The 18,024-nt window shown below is 49.7% G+C and overlaps 1 protein-coding gene across 1 annotated transcript in view; it reads left to right on the plus strand.

Annotated features, from left to right (window-relative positions):
* Iqgap3 (IQ motif containing GTPase activating protein 3) overlaps window positions 1–12,416 on the plus strand; it is a 43,276-nt gene extending 30,860 nt beyond the window's left edge. The window contains exons 26-38 of the mRNA XM_031374335.1: window positions 69–293; window positions 1,413–1,553; window positions 3,548–3,632; window positions 3,848–4,080; window positions 4,389–4,521; window positions 4,635–4,737; window positions 5,235–5,361; window positions 6,192–6,279; window positions 6,900–7,112; window positions 7,778–7,944; window positions 8,362–8,463; window positions 8,851–8,959; window positions 11,424–12,416. Of these exons, the coding sequence (XP_031230195.1) occupies window positions 69–293; window positions 1,413–1,553; window positions 3,548–3,632; window positions 3,848–4,080; window positions 4,389–4,521; window positions 4,635–4,737; window positions 5,235–5,361; window positions 6,192–6,279; window positions 6,900–7,112; window positions 7,778–7,944; window positions 8,362–8,463; window positions 8,851–8,959; window positions 11,424–11,537 (1,840 nt within the window). The 3' untranslated portion in view covers window positions 11,538–12,416. The remainder of the gene's footprint in view (window positions 1–68; window positions 294–1,412; window positions 1,554–3,547; window positions 3,633–3,847; window positions 4,081–4,388; window positions 4,522–4,634; window positions 4,738–5,234; window positions 5,362–6,191; window positions 6,280–6,899; window positions 7,113–7,777; window positions 7,945–8,361; window positions 8,464–8,850; window positions 8,960–11,423) is intronic.
* Window positions 12,417–18,024: the final 5,608 nt, after the last annotated feature.

An 18,024-nucleotide genomic window follows, 5' to 3' on the forward strand; every position in this document is an offset into this window, starting at 1 on the left:
TGAACAGACAAAACTCTGCAGCTCTGTCCTCCTTAAAAGCACGAGGCCAATGACCTATTGCACCACAGGTCAAAGGTGGACCAGCCCCAGGATGTGGTGACAGGCAACCCCACAGTGGTGAGACTGGTGGTGAGGTTCTACCGCAATGGGCGGGGGCAGAGCGCTCTGCAGGAGATCCTCGGCAAGGTCATCCAGGACGTGCTAGAAGACAGGTCAGTCAGCATCCACACAGATCCTGTCCACATCTATAAGAGCTGGATCAACCAGGTGGAGGCCCAGACTGGACAGCGCAGGTGAGCCATCAGGACAGGAGGGCATGCTTTGCTCTGTAGGGAAGCCTGGGTGTATTTGAAGGTGACATACAAGCAGAGATGATGCCTTGCCTCCGGGGATTTGGGCCTTGACTTTCTCTGTTACCATGGCTGGAAAAGATGATTTTGATAGGAGTACCTTGATATCTGCCTTTGAGTCTGGCTGGCATTTCTCCCTGCTCTTCCAGCTGCTTGGTGGCACCTGAGTCCCCCCTCCTCACTGTGCATCTTCACACTGCAGTCCTTCCTCCTTCCTTCCTGTGGTGTATCCTCATTGCTGCAGTCCTCCCTCCCTGCTGTATATCCTCATTGCTACAGTCCTCCGTCCTCCCTCCCTGTTGTGTATCCTCACTGCTGCAGTCCTCTCTCCTCCCTCCTCCCTATGCATCCTCACTACTGCACTCCTCCCTCCTTCCCCACTGTGTATCCTCACCATTTCAGTCCTCCCTCCCTGCTGTATATCCTCCCTGCTGTAATCCTCCCTCCTCCTTGTATCCTCCCTGCTGTAGTCCTCCCTCTTCCCTCCTCACTGTATCCTCCCTACTGTATCCTCCCTGCTGTAGTCCTCCCTCCTCCCTCCCTGCTGTGAATCCTCACTGCTGTAGTCCTCCCTCCTCCCTCTCTCCTCCCTCCCTGCTGTGAATCCTCACTGCTGTAGTCCTCCCTCCTCACTGTATCCTCCCTGCTGTAGTCCTCTCTCCTCCCTCCCTGCTGTGAATCCTCACTGCTATAGTCTTCCCTCCTCACTGTATCCTCCCTGCTGTAGTCCTCCATCCTCACTGTATCCTCCCTGCTGTGTATCCTCCCTGCTGTAGTCCTCCCTCCTCCCTCCCTGCTGTGTATCCTCCCTGCTGTAGTCCTCCCTCCTCCCTCCTCACTGTATCCTCCCTGCTGTAGTCCTCCCTCCTCCCTCCCTGCTGTGAATCCTCACTGCTGTGGTTCTTTTTGAGTGCTGTCTTTTTCTCTGGCTCTTCCTCTTGGTATGCTCTGTCTTGAGCCTATAGAAGAATTAGAAGACCATATCGAAGAATTGATGGGAAAGCCTGGGAAGAGAGGCAACAGAAAGGGGACACCAGCTTTACTGTACCTCTCTGCCCACAGCCATCTCCCCTATGACGTCACCCCCGAGCAGGCTCTGAGCCACTCTGAAGTGCAGAGACGATTAGACATCTCCCTGCGCAATCTCCTCACCATGACTGAGAAGTTCTTTGTCGCCATCAGTTCATCTGTGGACCACATTCCGTATGTGTCACCACCTCCCCAAGGCCAGGCTGGTTTGGCAGAGGAGAGCAGCACACGTGACATTCTGAGGGAAGCGGGTGGGAAAGGAGGGAGCCAGAGGGGCCTAGAGCAGCTTCAGATGTGTTGAAGCCCTTGCCAGCAAACTGAGCTGGGATATTACAGATGGGTCTGTGTGGCTGGTACAATGTCACCGGTCAAGGGGGAATCCAAAAATAACAGAGACATACTTTTGTCTGAGAACAATTGGAGAAAAGATGGAATTCTCTGGCCCACAAAGTCAAAAAAATTAGTATTTCAAACATACTTCACAGTTACAGTCCCCCCCCAACCCTGTACTTTCTTTTTTCTTTTTTTGAGACAGAGTCTCTCTATATAACCCTGGCTGTCCTGAGACTTGCTATATAGACCAGGCTGGCCTGAAACTCACAGAGACTCACCTGCCTCTGCCTCCCGAGTGCTGGGATTAAAGGCATATACCACTACATCTGGCCCTTTTAAAGATTTTTTTTTGTTAGTGTGTATGGTGTTTTGCCTGCATGCATGTCTGTGCACCATGTGTGTATCTGGTGCCTTCAGAGGCCAGAAAAAGGTGACAGATCCCCTGACACTAGTGTTAGTGGTGATTGTGAGCCACCAGGTGGGTGATGGGAATCTTTCTCTGGAAGAACAGCCAGTGCTCTTAACCACTGATCAATCTCTCCAGCCCCAAGTTCTCTTCTTCAGCCAGTAATCTGGAGGTGGGTGCAGGGTGGTCAGAGCTATAAACAAACATTACACTTCCAAGTTTGAGTCCAGCCTAGGCTACATGAGACCCCTGTCTCAAAACAAAATAATAATAATAATAATAATAATAATAATAATAATAATAATAATAATAATAATTCAGTAAATGTTTTGTTGAAAACTATTTGAAGCTGAGTGTGGTGGTGGATGCTTTTAATCCCAGCACTCAGGATTTCTGTGAGTTCGAGGCCAGCCTGGTCTATAAGATGAGTTCCAGGACAGCTAAGGCCACACAGAGAAACCCTGTCTCAGAAAAAAAAAAAAAAAGGAGAAACTGTGAGCAAGTATTGTCTACATCATTCAGCCTCTGGACTTGGTTCTTAGCACTAAGGACGAGAACCAAACTTGAGTGCCAAAGCGGAGACAGGCCCAAACTGGAGAGCTGGATTGAGGCTTTGCAATTGAGAATACAAAAAAACTGAAGTCTAAGGAGAGAAATACACAATGAGTTCTAAATCTCCATTTGCTTGCTGGATGTGGAGGTAGCTTTTAAGACAGCCTGGTTAGCTTTGTGGTAGCAAACCGACCACAGGAGTTGACAAAGAAGTTCAGGTTGTAATAACATCACTGCTCTGACAAAACGCCTGTGAGACTGAGTGCCCACTCCAGTCTTCCCCACTAGGAGACAGAGGGGCAGATGGGAAGAAAATGGCTGAGAATAGACAGTCAGGCTGGTAGGCAGGCAGTCAGGTCCTACCCCAGCCCAGACATGCTACTCAGGACCTCTGGGAGCTTGCAAAGTTGGCTGCCTTGGAGCTTCCTGGGCTGTCAGGTACCCAGGAGACAGCGTAACATGCCTCCCTAGGGACGGTGAGGTATATAGTAAGCAGAAGTGGTCTGTGGGGAAACGAGAGGGGCTCAGGTAAAAGGTTCTCCAGCACACAACTGTAACAGCAGTACTTGGAAGGTAGAGGTTGAGATCATGAATTTGAGGACTGCCTGTACCACATAGCAAGACCCTGCCTCAAAAAGAGCTAGAGGCAGGGAGCGCTGTAGGGGGCCAATAGGGCTCTGTCCCTGGTATTTACACAGGAACAGGAGGAAGGGCAAAGGCCCAGGGGTAGAAGACTGCAGCAGGGGGCACTAGAGGTGGAATGTATGTGGGCTCAGCTCTCCAGGAGCTGAGGTTAGAGGGGAGAGGCTGCTAGTCTCATACCTTGAGTCTGGGACGGGGATGAGAAGAGCCACAACATCCCTATTTTGTTCCTAAGGTATGGCATGCGGTATATGGCCAAAGTCCTGAAAACAACCCTGGAGAAGAAGTTCCCCAATGCCACAGAGAGGGACATCTACAAGGCAAGTGTTGTGTCTCTTCTGCCACCTCCAAGACCCTCCTCTGTCCACTTCTGCCAATGATCCCCACACAGATGGGATGACAAACGATGTTATACGTATCCAAAGGAAGAACCGGGCCCATCCTGTGTGCTGAGCCTGGCCCTACCCCCACCCCCAGTGGGGAATGTGGACCTATGGCTGTCTAGACCTTTCTGGAATTTCTCCTCTGCACTCAGGTGGTTGGGAACCTGCTGTACTACCGCTTCCTGAACCCAGCTGTGGTCGCTCCCGATGCCTTTGACATTGTGGCCATGGCAGCGGGCAGCACCCTGGCCGCCCCACAGCGCCATGCGCTGGGAGCCGTGGCTCAGCTCCTACAGCACGCTGCTGCTGGCAAGATCTTCTCCGGGGAGAGCCGGCACCTTCGAGTCCTGAATGGCTACCTGGAGGACTTGCATCTCAAGTTCAGGTCTCGGGTCTTGTCACCCTTTTCCTCCCTGGACCTCTCTCCACTTCCCATGGTCCACTTCTTCCTCTACTCCCTAGAGTCTGAAGAAGAAAAGGCCAGGGCCACAGGGTATATGGAAGCAGGCAGCAGTAAGCCTCCCAGGGACAGAGAGGAGCATCAGCGAGCTAGCTTGAGTGGCACACTGAGAGCAGACAAAAGCAGAGCAGGGGCCAAGACAAGCATCAGAACTGACCTGCCGTGGATGGTAGCCACCTAAGTGGCAAGCGTATTGGCCCAGTTCACTCTGGTGTGCCCTCTCTCTGGAATAGGAAGTTCATCTGCAGAGCCTGCCGGGTGCCAGAGCCAGAGGAGCGCTTCGCCATAGATGAGTACTCAGACATGGTGGCTGTAGCCAAACCCATGGTATACATCACCGTAGGGGAGCTGATCAGCACACACAGGGTAAGGGGTCAGCACTGGAGGGCTAGGCTGGAAGTCCACCCAGAACCCTGAGCCCCAACCCCCAAAACGAAGCCTGGCTTAGCCCTGCACCCTCTTTCCTATACCATCCACAGCTCTTGCTCGAACACCAAGACCAGCTGGCCCCAGGTCACCAAGACCCACTGCACCAGCTCCTAGAGGACCTTGGGGAGCCGCCCACCATCACTGACCTCATTGGTGTGTGTCTTCTTGGCTTCCAGAGACTTCAGGGGTGGTTGTCAGAGGACAGCTCATCATACCTCTCTATTGTTCCCCATGACTGACGTACACAGACTCACATTCCCATGGCCAGTGCACAGATGTTGATGGTAGAAGAGGCCAAGCTATGGCCACACAGTCATACAGAAGAGATGTGAGGGGAAGGTCGACTAGGTCTGGTCTAGGGGTCTAGCTCTGGAACTCTGGAATGAGAGGGGTTTGGCATGCAGCGTAGGGGCAATGTCAGTGGGATCCTACCAACACATCTAAGGTGCAAGGCCCAGCTCGTACCCAGACTGAGATCAGTCATACAGAGGCCTGGTGATAGTAACTCAGGGCCATGGGTATCAAGGCTGAGGGCATAGTATATCCCACGGGATGGTGTGGGAGGGCTTCCCCAAAGGTATACAGAAGAGCACCTCTACTGTGACCCCATCTTTGTGTGCCTGTCCCACTCATCCCTCACCCCATCACAGGGGACAACATAGCCACAGAAGGAAATGTGGATCTGAATAGGCTCGAAGTGTCCCTGACACTCACCAACAAGTTTGAAGGGCTGGAGACAGATGCTGACCTCAACAGCAACCAAAGCCTGCTTCTGAGGTGGGTGTGGAGGCTCTCCCAGGTAGCCCCGATGCCTATCCAGTGGCCCCACTCGGAGGGTTGTCATAGTTGTCATACTTCCTTGCCCCTCCCCCAACCCCATTCTTCAAAAAGTTCTCCCTGAAGCCTAGCTCACATTTGCTTTGCTCAGAATAGCATCAGCTAGTCTTGGGCAGTCGCTCAGCCTTCCCTCGGAGTCATAGCTAAAGACACAGGGATGATCAGGAGCCTGGAGCAGCGGGTGCTTGGAGATTGTGCTTTGGCTTATTTACATTTGGAGACGGGACCACCTGTATAATATGTACATGGGTGATTAGGGGGAGCACATGTCATGGCACACATATGGAGGTCAGGACAGCTCTGTGCGCTCAGTTCTTTTGAACGACTTCCATCTTTACGTGAGTCTGGGGCATGGAACTTAGACAGTGTCAGGCTCGTACAGACTTGGGACCATCACCTTACCAACCCAGGCCTGGAACTCACTTCACACTTCTCAGTCAGGATGGAGCACAGGGGGCCGGGCTGATCATCGGTCCCTGAGCCAGCTCTCCACTTATTCACACGCTGTCAACAAGAGTTGGAGACACAAGCCGAGAGCTACCCAGAGGGAGGGGTCAGTCATGGGGGGTGGCTACCGGGAAGGAGTGCATACTTGGGCTGAAGGATCAGAGGAGGCCAGTTTGGGGGAGAACATTCTCGGGGACACCACCTCCCCTCTTCATCCTGGGCATCCCTAACAGTCCAGACCTGGGGGAGGATCCACTTATCCTTGGCTCTTTGGCCTACTCTGTCCAGACCTTTCCTGGTCCTCACCCTGCCCTTCCCTGCAGCACCAAACAGATGCTGGCCGACCTCATCCAGTTCCACCCTGGGGATTCCCTGGAAGAGATCCTGACCTCTTCGGCTCCCAGGGAGCGTGTGAGTAGCCAGGACAGTCCACAACAGCTAAGCCTTTGACTCCATCTCACTATTAGTCTGCCACAGAGGCCGGTGGGCACATGGAAGACCGAGCCTCTGTCTGACCTTGACACCAGAGGCTACAAGCTGAAGGAGCAGCCTAAAGGAGTGTTCTCTCTCTCTCTCTCTCTCTCTCTCTCTCTCTCTCTCTCTCTCTCTCTCTCTCTCTCTCTCTCCCCTATACTATCCTTTGGGCCACCATAGATGATCCTTAAGTCCTTAAGAATATTCTGTCTTTGCCGGGCGGTGGTGGCGCACGCCTTTAATCCCAGCCCTTGGGAGGCAGAGGCAGGTGGATTTCTGAGTTTGAGGCCAGCCTGGTCTACAGAGTGAGTTCCAGGACTGCCAGGGCTACACAGAGAAACCCTGTCTTGAAAAACCAAAAAAAAAAAAAAAAAAAAAAGAACCTTCTATGTCATTGCCTGTGTGTTCTCCACCACCCCCAACCCCACCGCCACCCCCTATCCCCCAGGCTGGGAAGGTAGGAATGTGCCTAGGGCTCTGAAGCTCTGAAGTTTGTCGAGTTTTGAAGTAGAATGGTAGGGCCTAGGACCCCCTCATCATCTCTGCTGCCCTCCCAGGAAGAGGCCCATCATCAGTTGATGTGTTGGCGCCAAGCCTGTGACACCCAGAAACCAGAACCGCTTCGACGACACCACTCACTGATGGCACACAGTCTCTTGTCCCTGGCAGAGAAGCAGCAACGTGTCCTGCGGAACCTGCGTCGGCTACAGGGCCTGGGGCTGGTCAGGGCCAGTGACTGCTACCAGGGACTTGTGGATGAGCTGGCCAAGGTGATAACCCAAGCCAGGACTACATGGGGGCTGTTGCAAAGCCACTGTGCTGGCATTCCAAAGGCAGACTTCTTTCCAGTGGGTGCCATCCCAAACTGCCACCAGCTTGTGGAAGGCCCAGGGTTCTCTTTATTTATTTATTTATTTTTAAGATTTTTAATTTATTATGTATGTAGTGTTCTGTACTGCATGTATACCTGCAGGTCAGAAGAGGGCACAAGATCTCATTACGGATGGTTATGAGCCACCATGTGACTGCTGGGAATTGAACTCAGGACCTCTGGAAGAGCAGACAGTGCTCTTAACCCTTGAGCCATCTCAGCCCTAGACCCTTCTGGGGTTTTTTTGAAGGAAAGGTCCAGGGACTAAGCAGACAGACAGATTTCCTCCCAGCTCTCTTCCACTTGGACATGGTAGCCTGGAGAGAGGCTCTGAGTTCCTGTCTGGGCTGTTAGTTAGGTGTGTGTACTATGCTTGGATTGTCTTTCCAGTGGCCATGTCCTGGTGCTGGGAATGGAACCTGTATGCTAGGCAGACATTCTACCCTAAGCTACTCCTGCCCCAGGGCCTCTTCCTATTTCTCTTTAACGTCCCCACAGTAAGCCTTGTGAGGTGTTCTAGGATTTATGAAGGGTACTGACCTGCTTCCTCACCCCCACCGTCAGGACATCTGCAACCAGCGCAGGCACCGGCAACGGCGTAAGGCAGAGATTCTGAGACTCCGGACCACACTGCAGGGCCTAGACGCAAAAACCATCTTCTATGAGGAACAGGGTGACTACTACAACCAGTACATCCAGGCCTGCCTTGACCACCTGGCCCCCAACCCCAAGTAGGTGGTGTAAACTCTAAGCTCTTTTTTTTTTTTTTTTTTTTGAGACAGGATTTCTCTGTGTAGCCCTGGCTGTCCTGGAACTCACTCTATAGACCAGGCTGGCCTCAAACCCAGAAATCCACCTGCCTCTGCCTCCCAAGTGCTGGGATGAAAAGTGTGCACCACCACCGTCCTGCTTAACCCTAAGCTCTTAGTTCCCTCCCCACCACTCCTCGACCACCTCTGCCCTGCCATCTCCCAACCCTGCCTAGGAATTCACCCTAGTGTGGTACTGCCTGCTCCTAACCCTGGTATCTGTGGTTCCAGATCATCTCCCACAGCAGGGAGGTTCCTTGGGGCCTGGTATCTTCCTGCCAGCCACCAAGAGCCGACAGCCAGTGTTGAAAGTTTGTCTCCCGGCTTTCTTCTAAACAGGAGTTCTGGGAAGGGGAAGAAGCAGCCGTCTCTTCACTACACAGCCGCCCAGCTCCTGGAAAAGGGCGTCTTGGTGGAAATTGAAGATCTCCCTGTCTCTCAGTATGTCTTTGGGGGACAGAACGTCAGATTCTTCCTGTCTCCGGGGAGGGACAAGGCTGGGATGAAGCTCTGAGCAGGGCACTGGGTTGGAAAGAAGGAAAAACTTGCTAAAGGGGATGTGGGGAGATGGGGCATCTTAAAGCAGAGTGGAGGGCAGTGGACACATTCCTGCTGCTGGGAAGTGAGAACAGCTTGGTAGAACAAAGCCAGACAAAAAGATTAAAAAGGCAGAGGTCAAACTAGGAGAAGAGTGAGCAGGGCCTGCCTGGCACTGGAGCAAAGGGGAAACCCGGCTCTCAGTGGGACAGTACTGCCCCAAAGAGCAGCAGAGGAGTGGGGGTGGGGCTCTGAAAGTGGGAGCCCCGAGTTGACTCTTCTCCCTCACAGCTTCAGAAACGTCATCTTCAACATCACTCCTGGAGACGAGGCGGGAAGGTTTGCCGTCAATGCCAAGTTCCTGGGTGTGGACATGGAGAAGTTTCAGCTCCACTACCAGGTAAAATCATTAATCACAGCGCCTGCTAGAGCCAAGCCCGTGAGTGCAGGTCTGCAGTCCAAGCACCAAGGAGTCTGAGGCAGGAGGATCAAAACTTCAAGGCCCAGGGCTGGCAATGGTGCAGCTCACTACTTACTGACAGAGCCTCTGACTTGGGTTTCGATCCCTGAAGCCACCCACACGATGGAGGGAGAGAACTGACTCCTGCACGTTGTCCCCTGCTCTCTCCACATGTACTGTGGTGTGCATGACCACATGGATATATACACGCACAGATAAGGCTGGCCATGGTGGCACACATCTTTAATTCTGTATTGGGAGGCAGAGTCAGGTGTGTTCTCACCGCACTGACTATTCTTCCAGAGGTCCTAATTCTGAACACACATACATAAAATAAATATATAAATCAAGAGAGAGAGAGAGAAAGAGAGAGAGAGAGAGAATGAATTAGGGATACAGCTCAGTGGTAGAGAATTTGTTTAGCGCACGTGGCATCAAAGGTTAAATCCCAACACTGGAAAACAAAATACACCCCTGGTTCAGTTCTCTGCACTGCCTTGTTTAATCTTCGAGTCACTCTGCAGTGTTTATGTGTTCTGTAGTCTCTGAGGCTAAAAGGTTAAGGGAACTGCCCTCAGTCCAAGCTAATGTGTGGGGATGATTTCGTTTCAATTTGAAACAAGGTCTCCTGTCACCTAGGATGGCCATCACTAGCTGAGGATGACCTTGAAATTTATGATTATCTTGCTGAGATTGCAGCGTGTGCTACCACCACTGATCTGATCTATGGCATACCTGGGCTTCACACAGTTTAGACAAGTACTATTCCAACGGAGGTATACCCCCAAGCCCATATTTTTAAAGTATTATTTTTACATATCCAGCTCAGGTCTCTGATAAGCACTTTGCCAACTGAACTATATCCCAGCCCTGTTTTCCGTTGTTGGTGTTGGGGTGTAAGGGGTGCGTGCGGGGTGGAGGGTGTGGATGTGCTCACATGGACGTGTGGAGGCCAGATGTTGACATGTGGAGTCTTCCTCTACTTTTTTTTTTTTTTTTAAATGCGGGGTCTCTTGCTGACTGCCAGCTCACTGTACTGAGTAGGTTGGCTAGCCAGTGAGCCTCAGGGCTCTACCTGTCCCTGCCTCTCAGTGCTGGGTTACAGTGAACACCACTGTGGGCACTGAAGATCCCAACTCAGGTTCTCACTCCACTAGTACCTTCTCTGCTGAGACACACCCTTAGACCCCATGTCTGTCTGTCTGTCTGTCTGTCTGTCTGTCTGTCTGTCTGTCTGTTTTAAAGTATATTTGATCTATTTGTGGATGGGTGAGTGCCTGCACCTATGTGCTTATGGAGTCCAGAAGAGCATCAGATCCCTTGCAGCTGAAGTTACAGTCCTTTGTGGGATGTGGGTGCTGGGATCTGAACTGTGCTCCTCGTGACTGAACAGCAGGCCTCTCACACCTGGACCATCTTTCCAGTCCACCTTTTGTTTTTTGAGGTAGCGTGTCCTTTGTAGCTAAGACTGGTCTTAAACTCAAGGCCATCTTCCTGCCTCAACCTCCTGGGCTACAGCTTAAACTCAAGGCCATCTTCCTGCCTCAGCCTCCTGGGCTACAGCTTAAACTCAAGGCCATCTTCCTGCCTCAGCCTCCTGGGCTACAGGTTTGCACATCCAGTGAATCAGGGCTTTTATATTTATTTTGTTTTTCTTTCTTTCTTTCTTTCTTTTTTTTTTTTAAGACAAAGTTTCACTCTGTAGCTCAGGCTAGCCTAGAACACATAGTGTTTTGCCTATCTCTGCCTCCCAAGTGCCAGAATTAAAGTCATGCACCACCATGCCCAGCCATATTTACTGGTTTGCTTTTCTTAAGATATATTTTATTTTTTATTTGTGTATATGTATACACACATTCATTCAGATGTCCAGGGAGGCCAGAAGATGATGTTGGATCCCTTAGAACTGGATTTACAAGCAGTTGTAAGACGTTTGATGTGTGTGCTGGGAACCAAATCCAGGTTCTCTGCAAGAACATCAAGTGCTCTTAACTATTGAGCTATCTCTCCAGGCCTACCTGTTGTTTGTTTCTTTGTTTTTGAGAAAGGATCTATTTGATAGCCCAGGCTGGTCTGGAATTGGTAACTATCCTGCCACATTCTCCCCAGTGCAGGAGTTACGGGTGTGGGCCACCACAGCTTGATTCAGAGCTGTGATTTTTCAGTACAGATTCTCTGTTGTTTGCCCTGAGTAAGAAACCCAGTTTCAAGTCCTGGCTCCACTTGGCTTGACATTTATTCAAATCACCAGGCCTGTTTTTCTCATCTGCAAAGTGGGCTTTGAATGCCCTGCTTCAGTGCCCGGTGCTCCGGGCAGCTGTCAGGCGGTGTGACAGTGTGTCATAGCCTGGCCAGGTCACTTCCAGAGGCTCTTAACTCCGCCTCCCTGTTTCTTCCCTCCTAGGACCTCTTGCAGCTGCAGTATGAGGGTGTGGCTGTCATGAAACTCTTTAACAAAGCCAAAGTCAACGTCAACCTTCTCATCTTCCTGCTCAACAAGAAGTTCCTTCGGAAGTGACGGAGGCAGACTGGCTGCTGCGCTTAACCAGTTCTGTTCCCTGCAGACTAGAGTTCAGGCCACAACGCTTGACCCTCCTGCCCAAGAGGAATTGTCCAACTTGGCTGAAGTGGGCCATGCTCCAGGTCCAGCTGGGTGGCTTTTACCACATCCCTGGGAACCAGGAACCTGCACTCAGTTCTGGAAAGGACCATGGTTTTGTGTCGCTACTGTTTTCATATGGTTGCCACAGTATCTGCCAGTACTCTTAGCGCTGCCCAACAGCCTTATCTCCCTTCCTTTCCACAGACTTCCAAAGCCGGGGTCAGGCTGTCTGCCCCAACTCCCCTTCGTAAGCCATGGGCATTGCGGTCCCCTACAGCCCAGGTCCCTCTGTGCTGCGCCCCTCAACAGCCTCTAACCCTACATCAGGTTCCAGCCTCGACTCAGGTGCAGCATTTACCGATGTCCATGACAGCTAAATGCACACCTCAAATCTCCTTTCCCCATTTGCGGTGTTTCTTATGTGGGTCACCGGGGTATTTATTCTAACCTGATTGTTGTGTGGCCCTAATCATGGTTTTAATTCTCACTTTCTGAACTCGGAGTTTTTGTTTCCCTATCAGAACTACTACACATTCCATTGTCCCCCACATAGAGTCGAGTCTCTCAGGGTTGGAGCAGGGAGGCTCCCAGGCCCCAGCTGAAGAACTCGTCATCTCAGCTCCCTACAGGACGAAAGCAGTCTTGCCATCTTGTCACCTCAGAGCTGACTTCCAGGGTGTTCCCATAGATCTGCAGGCCGGCCTTGGCCGCTCTCTGTCCAACCCCACATCTTCCATCTTCCTGCCTTGCTGCCCTCTTGATTTCCTGTTAATAAAATGTTATTTCTTTTGTTAACCTTTGTGTTATTCCTATAATACAGCCCTCAGGTTCTGGGGTGCAGTTTGTGAGAACTCGAAGATACATCCCTCAACAGCCTCTACCTGCCATGAGCACAGGCCCACTGTGTCTGCCTGCCTAGGCTGGTGCAAGTGGTAGTAGCTTCTCTTTCTCTCTTTCCACCACAGGGGACAGAGAGGAGGAGGAAGACATGCTCAGGTTTGAGTTAATGAACCACTCTGACAGCTCAGGCTGAGAAGAGCCCAGTCCAAGTTCGTTCCCCCTATTGTACACAGCTCCAGTTTGTGTTGCACTGAAGCCTGGAGCTACCGAATGAGCTCCTTATGTCCCCTTTCTAGGGAGAAAGTTTCCCTGCTTCCGGGAATCTACCAGGGTCTGTGGAGGATGGAACGATAGACACTTGTCTGACCCTTGAACTCAGCAGCATCTATTGGGCGCCCACATTTTCCTGGCACAGCCGCCTGCCTGCCTCTGCTCTGTTCCATTCTGTCACCCAGTATCTGTGTCGTTGTCACATTCAATCTCACTCAAAGCCTCCTCCCCCTTAACATGTCACAGTGCTGCCTCGCCCTGGGTGACAGTGAAATATACCAGGATCCTAGTCTCTCTGCATGCTCAGTGGTTAGGCACTTTAAAAATCTCATACTCACCAAAGAGCTCTGACACCGTCCTGCTGCAGGACCACACACCCCACCCCCACCAATACACAACCAGTCACGAGCTCAGCCGCACATACCACACGGAGAAATGTCACAATAGCTAAACCGTAAAGGGCATCACAGGACTCCATCGCTGTCTCCTTCCATGCCTCCCTGGCCACACTGGCCTCCCGCTAACAGTCCCCAATAAGCTCAAGCTAATTCACTTGGGCCTGACTACCAAGGCCCAATTTGACATACAGAGCCTCTGCAGGTGGGAGTATCAGAAACAAATACCAAGTGCCAGCCAGCTGAAAAAGTATTCTAATCCATGCATGATGGCATTCATCTGTCATCTCTGCACAGAACAGAGGCAGTATATTCAAGACCAGCCCTGACTACACTCCACAGTCAAGGCTAGCTTGGGCAAATGAGACCCCGTCTCAGACAAAACAACAAATACTCCAGGGACTAAGGATATATAACTTAGTGGCTCTGTGGTCTGGTGATTGTCTACTATGCCCAAGTTCTTAGGCTGCATCCCTGCAAAGAAAAAGTGGGTGACTTCAGAAGATGGTCCTGAGAAAAACCAGAAGTTCACACTTTTAGAAAAGAATGACAGCTGGGCAGTGGTGGCGCATGCCTTTAATCCCAGCACTTGGGAGGCAGAGGCAGGCTGATTTCTGAGTTCAAGGCCAGCCTGGTCTACAGAGTGAGTTCCAGGACAGACAGGACTACACAGAGAAACCCTGTCTCGAAAAAAAAAAGAAAGAAAAGAATGGCATTGAGCCTGTATGAATGGTATGACCCTGTCATACAACATATGCAAATGCTGATTTAAAAAAAAAAAAAGAACTATTTTATGTATGTGAATATACTGTAGCTGTCTTCAGATACCAGAAAGGGCATCAGACCCCATTACAGATGGGTGTGAGCTACTATATGGTTGCTGGGAATTGAACTTAGGACCTCTGGAAGAGCAGTCAGTGCTCTTAACTGCTGAGCCATCTCCAGCTCCCCCACTCCCATTTCTATTTTTAATTTTAATATTTACTTGTGTACTTTTTTCGAGAATCATCTCTCCAACACGCAAATGCTATTTTGTTTTGTTTTTTCGAAACAGGGTTTCTCTGTAGCCCTGGCTGTCCTGGAACTCACTCTGTAGACCAGGCTGGCCTCGAACTCAGAAATCTGCCTGCCTCTGCCTCCCAAGTGCTGGGACTAAAGGTGTGTGCCACCACCGCTATTTTTTGAGACAGAGTCTCACTACGTAGTACAAACTGTCCTTGAACTTGTGAACTTCCTGTCTTAGCCTCCCCAGTGTTGGAAAAAAATTCAGTGTGGTTCATGGAATCTAAATGAAAAAACATAACTATAGAACTCTTAGAAGAAAACAACTGGGGCTAGAGCTCAGCTAGTAGGGAGCCTGTCTGGCAAGCACAGTGCTCTGGGTTTGATTCCCAGCACTGCATAAAACCAGATGTGGAGATGTACACCTGCAACCCCAGCATCTGAAGACAGAGGAACCAAAAGTTCATTGAGGCTAGCCTGATCTACAGCACAAGCTCCAGGACACCAGCCAGAGTTACACAGAGAAACCCTGTCTGGGAAGACGTATATTTTAAATGAGATAATTCAGGGGCTAAATGCACTGGCTGCTCTTCTAAAGGACCTGAGTTCAGTTCCCAGCACACACATGGTGGCTCACAATCATTAGTAGCTCTAGTTCCAGGAGAGCTGGTACCCTCTTCTGGCCTGTACAGATACGGGGCACATAAGTACATCCAGGCAAAACACTTAAAACAAATCAAATAAAAGCAAACCTTTAAGAAAAGAGTATTGAAAATATATTCACACAAAAAGTCTTTCATAAGTATTCATGTCAGAATTGTTTGTAAAAGCTCCAAATATCCACCAATTGATCCCTGGGTAAAGGAGAGCTGTCCACACAGTGGGGTAGTAGCCGTCAAAAGCAGCAGGGCTCCGAAACACAGACAAAGCTTGATGACACACAAATCAAGTCAGCTTGGGCAGCCACGTGTCAGATCTCCCATCTGAAGCACCCAAGGCAGACAGAGCCATGACACCAAAAGAAAGTCAATGACAATTCACTGGGAAAGGGAAGGGACCTGGGGCATGGGAAATGATGAAAACATTTTATAATTAGAGTTGGCCTCAGTGGTGCAAGCCTGTAATCTCACAAATATGGGAGACTGAGGCAGGAGGAACAGAAGGCCAGCCTAAGTTACTTAGTGTCTGTCTCAGGGGACTGTGTAGGACTATGTAGCTTAGTGGTTCAGTGAGATTACCAGCCTAACTCATGGTGCTGGGTTTGACTCAACAATGGGGGAAAAGGTGTGTATATATATTTTTTTCTGTAATTAGATAGTGATAATGGCTCATAGATATAGTGAAAACCACTCAACTGTACATCTTAAAGGGCTGAATATTATACTAATTATACTTCAGTAAGCTTTTGCTTTGTTGTTTTTCTTGGTTTAAAAAAAAATTTGACTAAGCCGGGTGGTGGTGGCATACACCTTTAATCCCAGCACTTGGGAGGCAGAGGCAGGCGGATTTCTGAGTTCGAGGCTAGCCTGGTCAACAGATTGAGTTCCAGGACAGCCAAGGCTACACAGAGAAATCCTGTCTCAAAGAAAACAAAAACAAGGCTGGGCGGTGGTGGCGCATGTCTTTAATCCCAGCACTTGGGAGGCAGAGACAGGCGGATTTCTGAGTTCGAGGTCAGCCTGGTCTACAGAGTGAGTTCCAGGACAGCTAGGGCTATACAGAGAAACCCTGTCTTGAAAAACCAAAAAAAAAAAGAAAAAAGAAAAAGAAGAAAACAAAAACAGAAACAAAAATTGACTGGGTGTTGGCACATTCCTTTAGTCTCAGAACTTGGGAGGCAGGTAGATCTCTGTGAGTTCAAAGTCAGCCTGATCTACAGAATAAGTTCCAGGACAGCCAGGGCTATACAGAAAAACCCTGTCTTGGAAAATCATAAATAAATAAACAAACAAAATTAAAAGACATACTATCTTTGTTTTCTTACTATTGCTTTGGCCAAATGCCAACCAAGGGAGGAAAGAATTTATCACATTATACAGCTTTCAGTCCATCACTGATAAGGCTTAAGGCAAGAATTTGGAGACAGGAAGTAATCAGAGACAAAGGAAGCGTGGAGGAACACAGCCAACTGGCTTGTTCTTTATACCTTGCTCAGCCTACTTTCTTACAGTACTTAGGGTGCCCAGTGGACTGAGCCTTCCACAGCAATTATCAATTAAGAAAATGCCTCACGGGCCAATCTGATGAGGCATTTCCAGAACTGAAACTCCTCTTCCCAGGTGACTCTCACCTGTGTCAAGTTGACAAAAACTAGCCGGGACATTTCTTTATTTTTAAAGTAAGTGTTTTGAGGTTTGCATGCTTGTATGTCAATGTACCACAGTGTCCTTGGAGGCCAGCAGCGGGGAAACAGATGACAGATCCCCAGAACCTGGAGTAACAGAGGGTTGTGAGCTGCCATGTGGTGCTGAGACTTGAGTGCCAGTCCTCTGGAAAAGCCACCAGTGTTCTTAACAGTGAGCCATCACTCCAGTATAGCCTTCTTCCAACTCTTTTTTTTTTTTTTTAATAAAGCTGGGGAAGGATCAGGTCAAAGGACAACTTATGGGGATCAATCCTCTCTAAAACATGGGTCACAGGAGTTGAACTTAGGTCACCAGACTTGGCAGCAAGTACTTTACCTACTGAGCCACCCATCTCCCAGGACAAAAACTTTGTTTTTAATTTAATTTATTTTTATAATACTTTTTTTTTTTTTTTGTAAGTCAGGCTTTCTCTGTATAGCCCTGGCTGTCTTGGAACTCACTCTGTAGACCAGACTGGCCTCGGTTAGCTTTGTTGCCACTGCTTGTGACTGTCTGTGGCCACCTCTTAGTGAGAGACTCCAGCTGAGAGTGGCCACCTCCTAGTGAGAGACTCCAGCTGAGAGGCACCCAGCCTCAGCGATGGGCACCTCCCAGGATTTCAGCATCCGACAAGTGATTGGGCGGTCTTTATTATTTTAAGACTCACTTAATAAATTCTGAGGCATGTATGCAGTTGTATATATCCCCTTCCTTCTGCTGCTCCAGATAATTCTGACTAAAACACCAGGCCATAGAAAACAGGTTTTCAAGGACTCTCAACCAGGGGGGAAAAAAAGAGCAAATCTGTCAAGATCATGAAAAACAAGTGTTTCCTGGAGCAATGGCTCAGCCATTAAGAGTGCTTACTAGGGCCTGGAGAGATGGCTCAGCTGTTAAGAGCACTGACTGCTCTCCTAGAGGTCCTAAGTTCAGTTCGATTCCCAGCAACCACATGGTAGCTCACAACCATCTGTAATGGGATCTGATGCCCTCTTCTGGTGTGTCTGAAGATAGCTAGTGTGGTCATATAAATGAAATAAATAAACATTTTTTTTTTTTTGGTTTTTTCAAGACAGGGTTTCTCTGTGTAGCCCTGGCTGTCCTAGAACTCACTCTGTAGCCCAGGCTGGCCTTGAACTCAGAAATCCGCCTGCCTCTGTCTCCCATGTGCTGGGATTCAAGGCGTGTGCCACCACCACCCGGCATAAAAAAACATTTTTTAAAAATTTTAAAAAATTAAAGAATTTGCTGCACTGCGGCAGATGCCTTTATGCCTTGGCCATCACAGACACTGCAGTCACTCCTCGGTGCTCCTGCCCTGGCTGCCAGCAAAGGGGCCTGATGAACCACAAACTTCAGGATGGTAGGAAAAGCCCTGAAAAGCAAACAATGTAATAAGTTATTTTCCTCTGTGTTGGCAGTGCTGGGAAGGCAGAGGTAAGAGAGTCAGGAGGTCAAGGTTACCCTCAGAGATGGCGTGAGGTCAAGGCCCAGCCCGGCATAAATAAGTCAGACCTTGTTTCAAAAATAAAAATAAACTGGACAGTGGTG

This window comes from Mastomys coucha, unplaced genomic scaffold, assembly GCF_008632895.1.
Source record: "Mastomys coucha isolate ucsf_1 unplaced genomic scaffold, UCSF_Mcou_1 pScaffold16, whole genome shotgun sequence".
Taxonomy (NCBI): Eukaryota; Metazoa; Chordata; class Mammalia; order Rodentia; family Muridae; genus Mastomys; species Mastomys coucha.